Genomic DNA, 15,428 nt, shown 5'->3' with positions numbered 1-15,428 from the left:
GCAAAACTGCGGCGCTAAATCACCCCGGCGAGATGGACTCAGAGTAAACGTGACGCGCATGCAGACGCCTGCCGATGTCATCATCTCACATGACTTTAATGTGTAAAAGAAACTAATCTAAATGGAAATACACGACTGTTAAGATCAGGCGCTCGATTTTAAAGAACAACAGAAGCCCGATACCAGTTCACGATTTATTTACCGAATAAATTTGGACAAACACCAGAATCTGTTACGATACAATCAGAACATCTGAGGCAGATATCCCACCATGCACCACCCCCTCCATGAAACAAATGACTAAACATTAGCACCGAATCAGCACCAACTTAAAAAGTTGATCAGGGGAAGGAAAAAAAGCATTAAATGTGAAAAGTAGCAAAAACTTCCAGAAACTTCTTTTCTTAGAGGAAAAAAAAAAAAAAGGTCCCCCCCCACCCCCTGCTAGGCAGGCTATAGCATTCATGGGGCACATGCCTTAAAAAAAAAATCATAAAATTTAAAAAAAAAAAAAGAAAAAAAAGAAGAAAGACAAATTCAAGTAACATTTAGATACAACTAAACATATCCACTGGTACCCATTCCGTACGATCGTTTCACAGAACCTACGCAGGCAGTAGAAAATGAACATGAGGTCCTGGTGTGAGCACGTCATAGCAATACTTTCACCGAATGTCTCGTATCAAGTTTTTAAAAAAAGAAATGAGGGACACCGGCTGTCGGGGTGTCCGGGCACCAAAACACTGGCGCGCCTTATAGAATGGTATAGAACTTCAGACAGACGTGGTCCTACTTGAGCCTGTCTTGTGTCGAGATATTGCCTACATATCATACATGGAAAAGGAATCTCGGAATAAAGAAAAACCCTGCAATTTTAAATATATTTATTTTAATATATATTTTTTATATATAGCTGTTACAATTTAAATATGTGACGACTTTGTTTCTACAACTGAAGAATGAATTTAAATATAAAAAGGAAGCTAATTTTAAGGTGGAGTTTGCCATTTGACTAACACGGTAAGTGCATGAAGCCATGTTTAAAGGCTAATCCGGGGTTTAAGATTGAGGTCGAGGGAGTGATATTAAAGCAGCAGTAAAAACAGAGTGGAAACAGCTTAAAAACATCAAAAAAGGGGGTGACGGTGAATAAAGCGTGGCAGAAAAACATATTGAAAACAAGGCAGAAATCAGAATTATACATCACACTGAGATTAATGAGCTGACGAGACAAAACAAAGCTTAAACCATCATAAAAGACGAGGTAAATTATGTTGATAACACAAATCAAAACTAAGCTGCTCCATACATGAACCGATGGTCCCGGGTCAGGGCTACTCGCGGGGCCGTGGCGTCTGACCCAGGGTCAGTGGTTTAATCTTGAGCCACCATGAGCTGCGGCAAACGAAATCTCTAAGAAAAGGATCGGCGTTGCAGTCTGTCGGTTCATTTTTGATGGATTTCCTTGGTTTCTCGTGTCCCTTCATGCGTTCCATAGTGTCAGAAAAATGGTGAAATCTACTTTCTTGAGCACCACATAAAACCAAACAGATCCAAAAGAAATAAAAATTGCTACATCTTTTGCAACTTGCATGTCTGGCAGCAACGTTCCCGGACGGGAGGCGCACCGCCGGGTGATCTATAGATGCCATTTGTCATGCCAGGCTCAAGGTTTTCCACGAAATGGTGGAAAGAAAATAAAATGGAAACACCTTTGTAATGAGTGACAAATGTTCATCTATTAATCTCTAATCTACCGTTTTTTTTGGCTCGGCGTTTAGGGCGGCGAGCCAGCTGTGGCAGAGCAGTTCATCTGTTTGTGCTTGATGTTTACTCAGCTGAAGAACTGCTCCAGCTCCTCTTCCATGTTCACCTCAGGCACCATCTGTTCCTGCTCTCTCTCCCCTCGGCCGTGCGCCACAGCGCCCCCCGCTGCCCCGGAGGAGGCAAACCAGGGGTGCTCCAGAATTTCCCTCGAGGTGAGGCGTTCGGTGGGTTCCCGGCGGAGGATGGAGCGGATCAGGCACTTGGCCTTGGGCGTGAGCGCCTCAGGGATGTTGAAGTGGCCCCTGCGGATTTTGCTGAACAGAGATCCGGGCTCGATGTCGTGGAAAGGATAGCGCCCCACCAGGATCGTGTAAAGCATGACGCCCAGACTCCAGACATCAGCTGCCTTCCCCGAATAGCTGCCGTTGGCGTTAAGGATTTCAGGACTGACGTAAGCCGGGCAGCCATGTTTGTCTGACAGGGAGTCGTCGTGACCATCCAGGATGTAAGTGTCCTCAAGGCTCTCCAGCTTAACAAGGCTTCTGGAGACAGACAAGCAAAAGAACACGACATGAAGCATGTTTGTGCTGCTTACAGATGGATTACTGCTGGTGTCCACAGATAAGATTCACAAATATGATTCTTTGAGATCAGCTTCTTTTAAAGACGGTAGGGGAACATCAATTTCAGAGAATTGACTTCACTTCTATTTGAATTCCGATTCGAAGCATTTGAAATCGTAAAAAAAATGCTTCCCCAAAGACCTGCAGCAGTCAAAAGAAACAGTTTGGGTCAAACACATCGTGTTGTGCTAAGAGAACTCAGGCCAATGTGGATTTTTCTTCTCCCACTCTCACCCTGAGAAAAAAAATTAAACACATCACATGGCGTTCTCGCCAAAAACGCCACTAAAGCAGCCACGAAACCCCGGCGTGCTGGTAATAATAGCCGCTGGTTCAGAACCATTGTTGCTAAAGAACCTTGAGAGGCTCAGGGAAGCGAACGTTCCACTTGGAAAAGAGACACGCGTGGGGCCGGACGAAGGCCGTGTGTGTTGGGGTCTGTGACACATTGTGGAGCAGACAAAGAGCCGGGATGTGTAATGGTATCTTCTGGGAGCGAGTAGGAAAAGTAAATCCACAAGTGGATTAAGACATACAGGAAAATATTGTTTCTAGAATTGGAGGAAATTGCAGTTGTATTTTATAGCAGCCGACTCCCCTTTTTTATTTGCATTTATTAACACATGATGGTCAATTGCAACCTTGGTTGGATGGTTTTGAGATTGAGAAAGACATTTGCGTTAATATTTTACTATTTGTACACTCATCTGTACCAACCCAGGAGCATTAAACACATTTATGTGGGCCTGTGTAGTGAATATGACCCAGTGCCCTCCCGGATTGTCATCCTGAAAATAATTACGTGTCATCAATATTTTAATCAGAAGGGGAGGATGGGATTGGCACCACAGCTCATGAGCTTAGTGTCCCGTTTCCACAGCTGTTGCCAAGGCATGACGCAACACTCTCAGATAAAGGCAACTGGAGTTCGGAGCAACCTGTGCTCGTGCTGTTGTTTTGGTTTTAGCCAGTTGATAACAGCTGGCTAAAAAAAAGACTTAATGTACTTTGGAATGCTGAGGTCTGCACAGATGCCATAGAAAGTTTGAGATTACCATTTAATCACAATAAAAAATAAGGGGCAATCACGGCGAAATATATGTGTATATGTGTGTAATGTGGAAGAGCGACCACCAGGGGCCACTAAAGACATACTGTAGATAATATTTCTACAGTTATCTTCTGCAGTCCTAGTAAACGCGGAAACTGATTGATGTTCTCATGGGCAAACGCACGTCCTAGATAAACTCTATCCCTTTTATGTTCAACTACCTTTGCAATAACTGCATCATAACTGTAATCTCCTGACCCAGAGCCCTCACACATACACGCAACACACACACAGGAGCTACTCTGGATGACAATTGTTATCTGGAATACGACAGACCAGACTAAGATCTGATGCCAAAATTTGGGACCGAGACAAAGAAAAGGTTTTATCATTTCAAAGGACTCACCTGTCCTCGCTCTTGAAGACAAACTTCCTCAACTTGAGGTCACGGAGGACAAGTCCGTTGTCGTGGCAGTGCGCCACAGCCGAGGCTATCTGATAGAAGAGTCTGGCAGCTTCGTCCTCCCGCAATTTCTTGCTGGTGCGGACAAAAGAGTGCATGTCTCCATAGCTCCTCTCGAAGAACACGTACGCCCGAGTATCCCCGAGCAGGATTTCCAGGATTTGGTTAATGTGCTGGTGCTGGCCCAGGGCAAAGTAGGCCGCCAGTGACTCCTGGTATCGGCCCACGTCAAAGACCTGCAATTTTAAAAGAGAAATCCTTTCAAATCTACATTACAGGCATCTAAAGGGCAAACAGAAAAGATCACGGATTGAGTATTCAGTCAGTCCCATGTGAGAGATTAAGGGACCTGAGATGCTAAACTTGTGTTTACCCTGATGACAGATGGGGGGCTGTTGCACAGAGGTAAAAGGATTGCATTAGCGCTAACGGTATGGTGTTGTACTGCAGCCTCAGGGTTGCAGTGTCTCTTGTTTCCATAGTAACACCCCACCACCACCACTTATCAACTGACTCGCAGCACAACCAATTCAGGTGTGAGGGCAGCTCTGCCTGCACGTCGATAACGAACTACAGCCCTTAACTCGCGGGATCGAAGCGCCACCGGGGCAGCCGTGCAGGAAGGTTCAATCCGGGAACTTGAGGATTGATTGTTCCTGTATTAAAAGTGGCACAAACCAGATGGGGTCAACAGGGGCGGGCGGCTCATAAACTGCACAGAGCACCCATCGTGTCTTATAACTGTGATGAAAAAGGTGCAGGTGACTGGATGTCGACCCCTAAGAGCCTGCCGGTGCATGCAATTATTGTCTCTTTTATCAAACCACTCCAAGCTTAGTTCAAGCTGGAATGTAGTCTGGTTTAACCCCTCTGACCTTCTAATCATATGAAAGCCAATATGAGTTATACCCACTAAGAATCAAGACTGTCTCACGACTGAGAATCACCTCAGTAGTGTGATCTGTAGTGTGAGGATTCCAGAAAAAAACCCATAAAATGTAGCTCAAACTGCAGCAAATTTTAAAAACAAAAACCAAAAAAAAAAAGGCTACAGATGCACGTTGAAGCTCTGGATAAGCAATAATAGTGCACGAGTGGTTACTCACTCCTTTGTCACCCTTACATCATGCAACCTAAAACCATGCAGCTCGCCTCATTCACTTTTTCCATTAGGCTGCCGGGGCAGCTCTATTAACAATTCAGGCAACTGTTCAAGCGCCGAGCTGACCGGTGCGAGTGCACGGGGATGTGCACGTAAAAAATAGAGAAATCCAGAAAACCTGCAAAAGTTGCACGGGGCGAAACGCAGATTTTGGGGGTGGGGTGGGGGCACGTAGGGGGTTTCTCACTGACCTTACATACGAGCTCTTCCCCGCTATGCAGGTGGGCGGCCCTGAAAACGTGGTCTCCTTCCAGTGGTTCCAACAAAAGGTAGTCCCCGATGCGGGAGATGCAGTGCGACGAGTCCGGGGTCTCCGGCGGGCTGGGGGACCCGAGGTTTGGGCTGAAACTCTGGCTCGACTCTGTAGTCCTCAAGCAAGACAATTCTTCGAAGTCGTGCGATTTGTGCCGCGATCTCCCATAACGTGAAATGTTAATAGGAGTTGACCTCTGTAAGTTCATGAGGAATAAGTGCGATAACTCCACACGATCGGGGGCCTTCCTCCGCCTGGTTCCGCTCCTCGATCCGCGCACAAATTCGGTGTCAACACGGTGCACGACTGATCTACAGAGACTTTAGGGACTGTTCAATAAAAAGAAGAAAATTGTGGAGGCTGTGGTCTACCTGCAGCGTGTTGTTCAAAAGTGTGCGAGACTTTGGGGATTCTTTTCTGACTGAGTTCAGCGACTCATTTGCCCCCTTTGTTTCCCATCAAAGAGATTCAGCGCCGGGATCAAGAAAAATGGCACAAATGCAACTCGGGCTCCACCGAAAAGCATCAACGCCGACAGAATGCGGTTTCTTTCCGTCTCCCGGTGCAGGCAGCGACGTCAGAACTGCAAGAAGGAGCAGCAAAAGTCGGCTTTTCAATGAATGAACGGCTCCGGACGAAGCCGCAGCTTGTTTGCTAGCTTATCTCACCGGTTATGACACGTTTCATTAAACGGAAACAATCTGTCGGCCACCGCTCGGAGGCGAATGGGGGCAGGCTGCACAAAGGAAATATACATGTATATTTAAAAAAAACTAGTTTTAAGGGCTCGGCGGCACTGCAGAATGTCGACCAAATCTAGACAAAATGATGGTTAGCAGGTGCAGGGCTATCTAGTTAGCTTCGTTGGCTAACTGGTACCAGTTCAGTGCACGGCCTTGTTCCCAGCGATCATATCCGTGCACGGCGACTGTCATCGACCACATAAGGAGAAAATCCCATTCGGGGGGTGGGGGGTGGAGAGAAAAAAACTGCCGTGGCTCAGGCTCTTTGTGCGCGGAAGCCGACGTCCTCCTCTGATTCTCCTGCAGCCCAATGGAAGAAAAAGCGTCGCGCCTCTGGTGTGATTCGCTGTTGGAAGAAGGAAGGGACGGCCGGCTGACTTTCCCAGGCCTACCCCTCGGTTTCAGCAGGACATCCTCTCCGTAGTGCTGCCGCTGTGCTTCTTACGTGGCCGGGGGAATCTAGTCCATTCAGTGCGGAGGGGAGGCCAGCGGAGCTGCACACACACTGCTCTCACTGCGCCTGTACAGAACCACAGGGTTGCCTGGCTGATAGGGGAGGGGAGGGGAGGGGAGGGGAGGGGGGGCTTCTTACTGCACGCACACATACGCACACACACATACACGCACACGCATGCATGAGCCAGAGCGGCGACCCGCCTCCTGACGTCAGGACCACATTGGAAAGCCATTGGCTTCCAACCCGCGATTTAATATGCAGCACGTATGAGAGGCGCGTCGTGTGACTACACCCCCGCGGAGCTAAATGCAGCGCACGGTGGTGATTCGCATGTGGTGGGGGGGGACCCGAGCAGGGGTATAGCTACTGTACGTGTTGTGCAGCAACAGCGTTTCCTACTGAAATGTCATTCAAGGGAAGGCGAAGGGGGGGAATCCCCTCCTCACAACCACGCAAAAATGCGTGCGCGCCGCAGCCATCGATGCTCATTAGAGGTGAAGTCAACACCAACAGCATGCAGGCCAGGTTCTTTCGTGCACGCCCCCGTAAACATATGCCAAAGGTCCATACACAAGCATGTCAAGCCCGGTATGCTTTAAAGTACCAGCTTGCTTTACCGCATCTGAGTACAAACCAGAATCATTTTACGGCTATTCCGAACCCACAGTCCTGCAGAGAAGAATTATAGCTGTCAAATTCCATATCTTGGAAAAAAAGACTGCATCTGTCCCTACAAATTATGTGCTGGTGCATTGGTCGTGCACGCAATTAGGACGCACAGAACTTCTTATTCATACTTTAATCCGTTTCCATGTTTCCACGTGTGCAGTGGGGAAAATGGTTCGCTTCTGCCAAATCTGAGCAGATGCTGTAAGATATTTGAGCATGAGATGTACAGCAAGCACAGCAATGGGAAAGAAAGGACTTGGAACCATTTGAAAGAACTATAATAGTATTTGTGAGTGATTATATTGCAGATCATTGAAAAGATCTTTGAACACAGGCTGGGTTAAAAGCTGGCACAGGGCCATTGGGCTATCATTTAACCCCAATCCTGCAGAGTTGCAACATTCGTGATGCATTACAAAGTGCAGGAGGGAAGAGGTTCATTATTCATTGTTCTTCCTAGATTAGCAGGGGGTGTGACGGCGGCTCTGTGCAATCTCACGTAAGACTTGGGGCCAGTGAGTGGAATCTTGCTGCTGAATGCGGCGTCTTTGATTCTCAATCTTTACTCCCCCATTTTTCAGGCAGTTGCAAAACAACTGTTTACACGCAGATGCGTCCGAAAAGCCTCTCGCCTCCTGGCTGGAGAAACCCCCCGCAGCGCTGGAAGTGTATTTTGCACACAGAAGGCTCAGAAAGGACCGTTCGCAGCTGCAGACCGAGGCTGCACCCACATCTCGTTGCTCATGTGTATGTATGCATCTGGGTTTTATACCAGCCACCCACTTTCTTCAACACTGGAACATTCTTCAGCGTACAACAGCTTCCTTTTGTCTACATCACCCAGTTGAGAACAATTGCATCCTAGTGAGGCTGCAGGCTGCAGCATTGCATGGAGAATGTAGGATCCTTTCCTGCCTATCGCTATCTGCGTTTCTGGCCAGCGTTCTCATCAAACAGGGATTGTGTTAAGCTCGAGCCACAGCTGTGCATGAATCAGAATAATAATCCCCAAAGACAGTTTTTAACCCCATTCTCTGATACACTGTGTGATTCATCCTCAGTGGAAAGCTGCACTCTAGAAAATCCATTGAGGCTCATCGCCTCTCCAGACACGCCTACGGTGCATGCCGAGGAGCTGCGGCGGGCTGCCCCAGTGCTGCCAGGGGCTCGTGATTGTATGTAAGTGTGTCTGCGTGCGTGTGTGTGAAGTGCAGTGCTGAAGGGAGCTGACCTGGACAAGCACAGAGGTCATCGCGGATTGGTGTGCATCTCTGAACTCCCAGGGTGATGTTACCATGTGGCCGACCCAGCGCCGTCACACAGCAGCACAGATTTCACCTTCAAACCATGAAGAATCCGGGCTGTCACATCGGCACCCCGCGGGGAAGTTCCACCGACAGATGCAATCATACGTGCACGTTTAGTTCCCAAAGCATAGGAGGAATGAGATCACTGAGCGAGGGTGAGAGGAGACGATGAGTGGGAAGGCGAAGCGGGGCGGCGGAGGGAGGAAAAACAGGCAGCGGGAAAGAACGTGACAAGTGGCAAATGGGCCGCAACGAGAAAAGAGACGGATAAAAAGTGACACAAAGCGCAGCTTCTCCGGCCGACGCCGGGAAATTTATGTCACGCCGCAAGATGCCAGCTCCATAGCTGAGCAACAACAGGCCCTCTTTTCAGTTTTGTCTGCCCGCTTCAGATTATTTTTGTATTTACTGCCAAGATTTACCCAAATCCCTGAAAACTGGTTCTTTTTATGACCCACAGCGAGCATATGAGCGTTGGGGAAGAGTTATACTACCCTCCAATTTTAAGTGGATGAGAAAAAAAGTTATTTTTGGGACGGGCACACATGCCCGTGTGCCATATGCTGCGAGATCTGCTTTTTAACAAGGAGAACGAGGACGAGAGCAGACAGAAGTGACGAAAAAAAGACGGAACACTACATACGTGCACATTTATAAAGCATCTGATTGCTGTATGCAACTCATCATCCTCACAATTGTAATCATAAAATGTGGCACAATTACACCTGCAAGCTAGTTTCGCATTTTATATGGAAGAAAAGACTATTATTGCAATGTCTGGTATCATTTTCTATATCCTTGGCGCTTCAGAAGTGCCATTTTCATTATGATGATGGATGCCTCTGCTATAGGAGCGCCATCATCTCCTCTGTGGCACAATCAAGACACAAGAGCTCTCCTGTTCTCTAGAATGTATTATTTATTGAAGATGAATGAATCCATAATTTCATTTTAAACCAAAAAAAAAACCCTTCAATTGCAGAGAAAAAGATAGATGATGGTGCACTCCAATCAACTTCCTACATCCCAGGCAGCCCAGCTCTTCTTCCAGACTACATTTTGCCCACTTCAGGCATGAACTCCATTGTTCATTAAGCCCCAGGTTAAAACCAGCAGTTCGCATTAGCGCCGGCGTTTACGCTGGCCTGAACGCTTTACCGCTGGCCTCCAACCAACAGGTTATGAGTCGCTAGATTAAAAAGCAGCAAAACAGAATGTCCTGTGCTGAACTCAGGGGACAGAGCCTGACCAGTTTTCCAGGAAACATTCAGGAAGTGCGAGTGGCTGCGAGTGGCAGGTCACGCCGGAGCGATTTCCGCTGCATGGAGCGGAAGGATGTTGGCTCCAGGAGGGACAGGATTTGCGTCGCAGGCTTGGGTCTTTGGTGAATTCGGAGAGCCGGGTGAGGACTTGCGGGACCCTGAGAGGGGACAGGGTGACTCACTCAACAACTGGAACCGTGTAAACGTCTCCACTGCAAAACCAAATGCATTTAACGCTGCAGTGGTGTCTCATTAATGTGACTGTTATACACCGACAGAGCGTGAGGGAGTTAGAGCGCAATCACACAACCACGATATCATTAATACACAGTTATATAACATGTTAGAATTGAGGCTTTTACGAGCATCCCCTAGCTAGCATATTTACAGCTGGAAGATGATCCCTAGGGGAAATATGGGCTTCATTCCTATATAATATGTAGTCAAGACTGTGCAATAACAGTATGAAAAATGAAAGCGCAACATCTGAGACACACGTGAGCTGTAGGAGGAGATGTGGGCACCATTAAAGGCCATCGGCTCGACTGATCCACAGCTATCAGCCAAAGAGGCGACTCTGTCCTTGTCTGGCCTCTGCAAACACATATAGACACAGTCTCACACACGCTGTAATTCACATTTAAGCCGCTGCCATGGCAACCTGCCTCCATCACCCAAAGAAAATTGGAGAGGGCCGCAAATATAAACACAAACAAAGGAAAAGAGAGGCACGCGCACAAAGGGTGGCTCCGCGTTCTAATCAAGAAAAGATTGTTGTTCTCTGCACCATTAAACTGGGACCCAAAGACATCAAATCTGCAGCACCTCCTGTTCCTTCCAGTTTAAGAGGAGAGCAGTCCGAAAGGTTCGGTTCCCGCACGGCGCTCTGAGGCTGTAAAGTGGGCAGCTATAAAGTTCAGCCGATGTTGATGAAGTGCTGGCGAGGAGATCGCTTTGCTGCTGCGCTTTGTCATTTCAGCCCGGCTTCCTGCCTGCGGTGCTGGTTCGTCTCAAATGACAAGAGCAGCGTCTGGGATAGTAGCCACCACCACCGCAAACTGGAAGGTCTACACACAAAAATGTCTGTTTAATCACATTACTGTGGGTGTGTGTCTCAGACGTCCGCGTTGAAGGCGGCAGGGATAACTGCAGCACTTCTAAAAAAAAAATACTTTACTTCATCCTGAGTGCTTCGAAAACAGCAGAGACAGAAGGATCCCGGGGCAGACGGTTAGAGAGGGGAGGGTGAAACTATACGTTATTTAGTTAGGCAGTTTCAGGAAGTATGACTACGTCATTTTTTCACATGATGCAGCTGTAATAAATGGCCCCCTCCAAAGGCCCGAGCCTTGGGCAAAATGGTCTCAACCCTGACAGAAGCCAACAAGGAGGGTGGACGGAGGGAGAGAGAAACGGGGGAGTGGAGGGCCAGCGATTATTGTCACAGTAAGCAACATTAGCAGCATTAGCTATGACAGTAATGATCTGTTTCGACCATATCTGCCTAGCAGACGCTGGCACACTAGCGATGCCTGCAGCCATCGGTGCTGCACACGGGTCAGCGTGTTTAGCATACGATTAGAGCCTTGCTGTCTGCAGTCACTGCAGGCAACGACGGGAAGGGAGGATAACTCCTCAAACACTGCAACTGTGCCTTTTGCCACATTTTTATGGCCCTACCTTGATAACCAGTTGCTAGCTACTCTGAGGGTCTATCAGTCATGTGAGTTCTTTGGATAAATAACATTTCTCCATTAAAACCCTGCCACATTCAACAAATGTTACAAATACAGATCATAAAATGAAAGAAGAAAAAAAACGTCATATTGAAATGCATCTATTTGAGTAAATTACTTTTCTTTTACTGCAGGCTCTTCTAATGTTTTAATATTGAGGCCAGGCTGTTTAATTTCATTCTTCAAATTGCCTTAGAATAGGTCATTTAGCCTGTGATATCAAGAGGCCGGGCTGTGTCTGGCTGTGGAAATCGCTTTGAAGAAGTCACAGATTGTCATTTCTGTAAAGTTTCGTAACGTCTGCCAGCCTGATTCATCTTCAGATGCTGAATCATAAACACACCGAGCACTGATAGCGTAAGTTTCAGACCTCGCCTTCGTGGTTTTGATGCATTTTTTCCCCCCCTCCTCGCACCCGTTGGCGTCACAGATCAGCAGATAAAGTCAAACATGGGACGAGCTCAGTTCCAGCTTTCCCCTCGGAACTTCGCCAAAGTTTTAACAACTCTTGTTACCGCCTGATTATTGAAGGTCATCATCCGATGTCCCTGTGATTGGTCATCATCAGACTGTTAACAGTAAACACGGTCTGTTGAAAGGACACACACACACACACACACACACACACACACACACCACACACACACACACACACACACACACACACACACACACACACACACACACACACACACATTCACTGAAGAAGAAAGGTGATCTTTAGAGGAGGAGAACAAAACCCTCGCCTGTTATTTACACACAGATTCACATTTCCATCTGAATTAATTTTCTACAAAATCTAATTACTCTTCCTCGCTTTCCCCTCACAAACACACATGCACGCACAGGCCACACACACACAAGCACACACACGCAGATACAAATAACACAAGCATGATGTAATTATTGCAGCTTTGGAAAATTCTACCCATTTCCTGTGGAGAAACAGCCTGCAAACGTGAAGCGCTGTTGCAGCAGAATAGAAAACAATCGCAAAAAAAATAAAATAGTTGCAATAAAATGAATTATATTGCATTAGACAAGACAGAGGAAATGTGTAATGTGATCTAAAAAAAAAATAAATTTCGCCATCAGGTTCAAAAAGGAAAACGGGACATGGCGCTCGTCCTATCGCATCATTACATCTTCGCTAGCAAAAACAGATGTTAGCGGGTTAGCGGATCGTTTGTTTGCCAGTGGAAAGGGCCTTATGTGAATTTGGCTGCAATGAGCCACTTTTGGATAAATCACACTGATTATCACAAGAAGGAAATGTGATTACAATTAAGCAGATTTCGCTTCAGTATAAAGGCTGAAGAACCACAACAATGCCAGCGGTTTTGATGTTCGCTGGTGACAAGAGAAGAAAGAGGGACTGTAACAACAACAGCGGCTTCATTAATTAGGACGATTATGATGGTAACAATGGTGACTGGAAGGGACCAGATGAGCTTATGCATTTCAATCTCCTTTGTTTTCCAGTAAAATATCACAAAAGCCTGCAGACACAAACAAGGCCCTTTAATGCCTGCTCCCCCTTCTGGAAATGCTCTCATCTGGGCTGCTGCTCTGTATCAGATACGCCACATATTGTCTGCCTGTAAGAGATGTTGCTGTGTAAATTACTTTGGGGATGCAGTTTTGATACGGTGTATTATTGCTCTGAAATGGGCCAGCGGGCCGCGGTTGTATAAAGTCCAACTGACGGCTTCCTACCACCTGTGCAATATGTCCAGGTGACCTCTGTAATAACTGTCAAAGAAATGAGGGAGGGAGCCAGAAAGCAATCTCTTCAGACAGCGATAGTGTCACATTTTGGAGATGCAGAAAACAAAAGGGAGGGGAATGGAAGAAAATATCAAATATTATGCAGCCACGGACCAGGCGCAGCAGGGTAATAAGCCTTTCACTTTGTCTCCGTTTCAACACTTCGGGGTATCTGATGCGACAGCGAATCTTAAGATTGCTTCTTTTTTCCCACCTGGTTTTGCGCCTTGCATCTTGTCGCTCTGTTATTGTTGAGTTTTGGTCCGTATTTTGAGTTAAAAGGCGAATGAAAAGTGAAAGCAGCAGCTGCATGATCGTGTCCAGAATCGGGAACTTTGCAGTTCCTGTGCACGTAGCTCAGTTCCTCCAGCTCATTACGCAAGCATGACGCGCTGAATTATAGTGGAAGAACAGTGTCAAATTTTCCTCTGAATATCCATCGGCTCATCTTCACATACTGCTGAGTCGCCTTTAAAAGATCAAAGCTTTTTATTTATTTATATATATATTAAACTGGGATGGAAGAGGGTTTTTATTTTTTGCACAGCGCTCACTCTGCTCCATTGTGTGTGTGTGTGTGTGTGTGTGTGTGTGTGGTGTGTGTGTGTGTGGTGTGTGTGTGTGTGTGTGTGTTGGGGCGAACGAACAAACCCACTCTGAGCCAGCCCCTGGTCCCGTCTCTGTGTTAGAATGAATCTGACTCAGGCTTTCACAGGAATGAATGGCTAGTGCCGGCCCACTCCGCTCCCCTCACATGGCCCACTGCCAGGACTCTAATTTAAGCTCCAGGCCTTCCATTGAGAGTAGGGGAGTGCAGAGGAAGCCTAGCCCAGGCCCAAGTGCAGCGGGTGGGGGGAGAGTGCTGGGCCCTGCTCCCTAGAGTGGAATTGATGGCTGTTAAGCTCATCAATGGGGATGAGTCATGTGAGGCAGCCAGCCGTTTACTCCTACTGGCCTGGCTGCCTGCACAGGAGGAGTAGAAAAACCCTGCTTTTACCTGCTCTCAGCGGCTCTTTGGTGTCTTTCAGGAACAGAATAATAAGCAACCTTCTCCTTAGTGTGAGACTGATTTACTGCTGGAAAGCACCGTTGAATCAAAGTGCCCACATCCAACGCCCTCCTCTCAGGGCTCCTGCACATACTTGTGCATCTGTGGCTGTCTGTGTCTGTTTAGTAACGAGTTCCATATCAGTCTAATTCTCAAAGGTCAAAAGCTTTTAGGCAGCCAGCAGTGGGCTGATGACAGTTGGCTGAACATGCATCTGATTCCATTTGGGCTGGTTTCGGTTTCAAAGCCTCCCACCTTCCTGTCTCATAATCACTCCTACAGATTCTCAAATCAATTCCGGCCCCCGGCTTGGACTGAGATGACTTCAGATCAACACTCGCCAATTGTCCCGCTTCTTAAAAGAAAATGTGGCCTCTGGAGGATGTTGGGTGACCGCACAGTCCTCTCCTGGTGGTTGGAAGAGCGGCCGCAAACTTTGTAATTCCATCCAAAGAGCTCCAAACAGTACAGCATGCTGAGTGACGGCGGCTCACCGGACAACATGGGCAATGCATAATGACATTGGTTTTCATCTCAACATCCTGCTTATCAACCACAAACATGTCTGACTGCTCCTGCCAGTCACGACGCCCTCTCATTAGAATGCTGCCTCGATGCGCCTGTATTTGTACAATCGACCTGGTGCCCGGGAATATCCAAACCCTTTAGAGATGATGTGATTCGGTTGCCATTTCAACTCAAGTTTCAGGCCGAACTGCGTTTTGACTGCTGTAAGATGGACGGACACGTTCATTTTCCACTCATAAAAGGAGTTTCCTCTTGTGGCACACCCTCAACCACAGCCTGTCTACTGTATACATTCTGTACCTGCTGCATGCAAACAGGAGCACGCTGTGCACGCAGACAACATGAAACCACGCAGGTCTTCATTTTCACCGTCTTGCATTTCAAACTCGTTCACACATGCAGACACACAAATGAATACTCAGTAAGCCCTGCAGTGACTCAATGCCACAATGATTTAGGGTCAGAATGGTAAGTGGAGTGCTCATGACTCAGACTTTCCATTGCTCTTCCCACTCTCCCAGTGTAGCTTTGCATGCACGCGCATGTGTGTGCGTGTGTGTGTGTGTGTGTGCAGGTGCGTGTATGTGTGAAA

The 15,428-nt window shown here is 47.3% G+C and overlaps 1 protein-coding gene and 1 long non-coding RNA gene across 3 annotated transcripts; both read right to left on the bottom strand.

Annotated features, from left to right (window-relative positions):
• Positions 1-180: 180 nt before the first annotated feature.
• On the bottom strand, positions 181-6,609 carry trib2 (tribbles pseudokinase 2). 2 transcript variants are annotated; one of them, XM_057016938.1, is made up of 4 exons: positions 5,988-6,609; positions 5,258-5,902; positions 3,848-4,140; positions 181-2,309 (listed from the first exon to the last, which is right to left on the bottom strand). In XM_057016938.1, the coding sequence occupies exons 2-4, from the start codon at positions 5,525-5,527 to the stop codon at positions 1,835-1,837; spliced, it is 1,038 nt and encodes a 345-aa protein (XP_056872918.1). In that variant the 5' UTR covers positions 5,528-5,902; positions 5,988-6,609; the 3' UTR covers positions 181-1,834. The 2 variants fall into 2 exon arrangements, with proteins under 2 accessions (XP_056872918.1, XP_056872917.1); XM_057016937.1 differs by having other exon boundaries at positions 5,258-6,609.
• Positions 6,610-9,394: 2,785 nt separating this feature from the next.
• LOC130516130 (uncharacterized) lies at positions 9,395-13,743 on the bottom strand. The gene is made up of 2 exons (XR_008947361.1): positions 13,475-13,743; positions 9,395-9,915 (listed from the first exon to the last, which is right to left on the bottom strand). It is a non-coding gene; the product is annotated as an uncharacterized LOC130516130 (long non-coding RNA).
• Positions 13,744-15,428: the final 1,685 nt, after the last annotated feature.

Source organism: Takifugu flavidus, chromosome 19 (assembly GCF_003711565.1).
Source record: "Takifugu flavidus isolate HTHZ2018 chromosome 19, ASM371156v2, whole genome shotgun sequence".
Classification (NCBI taxonomy): Eukaryota; Metazoa; Chordata; class Actinopteri; order Tetraodontiformes; family Tetraodontidae; genus Takifugu; species Takifugu flavidus.
The sequence above is the reverse complement of the archived record's forward strand: the minus strand, read 5'-3'. Positions and strand labels throughout refer to the sequence as shown.

Excerpts from the sequence above, each read along its gene's own strand:
- trib2 (XM_057016937.1), bottom strand. The coding sequence starts at position 5,527 with ATGAACTTACAGAGGTCAACTCCTATTAACATTTCACGTTATGGGAGA. Across the intron at positions 4,141-5,257 it reads GGGAAGAGCTCGTATGTAAG|GTCTTTGACGTGGGCCGATA; the intron begins GTCAGTGAGAAA and ends TTAAAATTGCAG. Across the intron at positions 2,310-3,847 it reads GTCTTCAAGAGCGAGGACAG|AAGCCTTGTTAAGCTGGAGA; the intron begins GTGAGTCCTTTG and ends GTCTGTCTCCAG.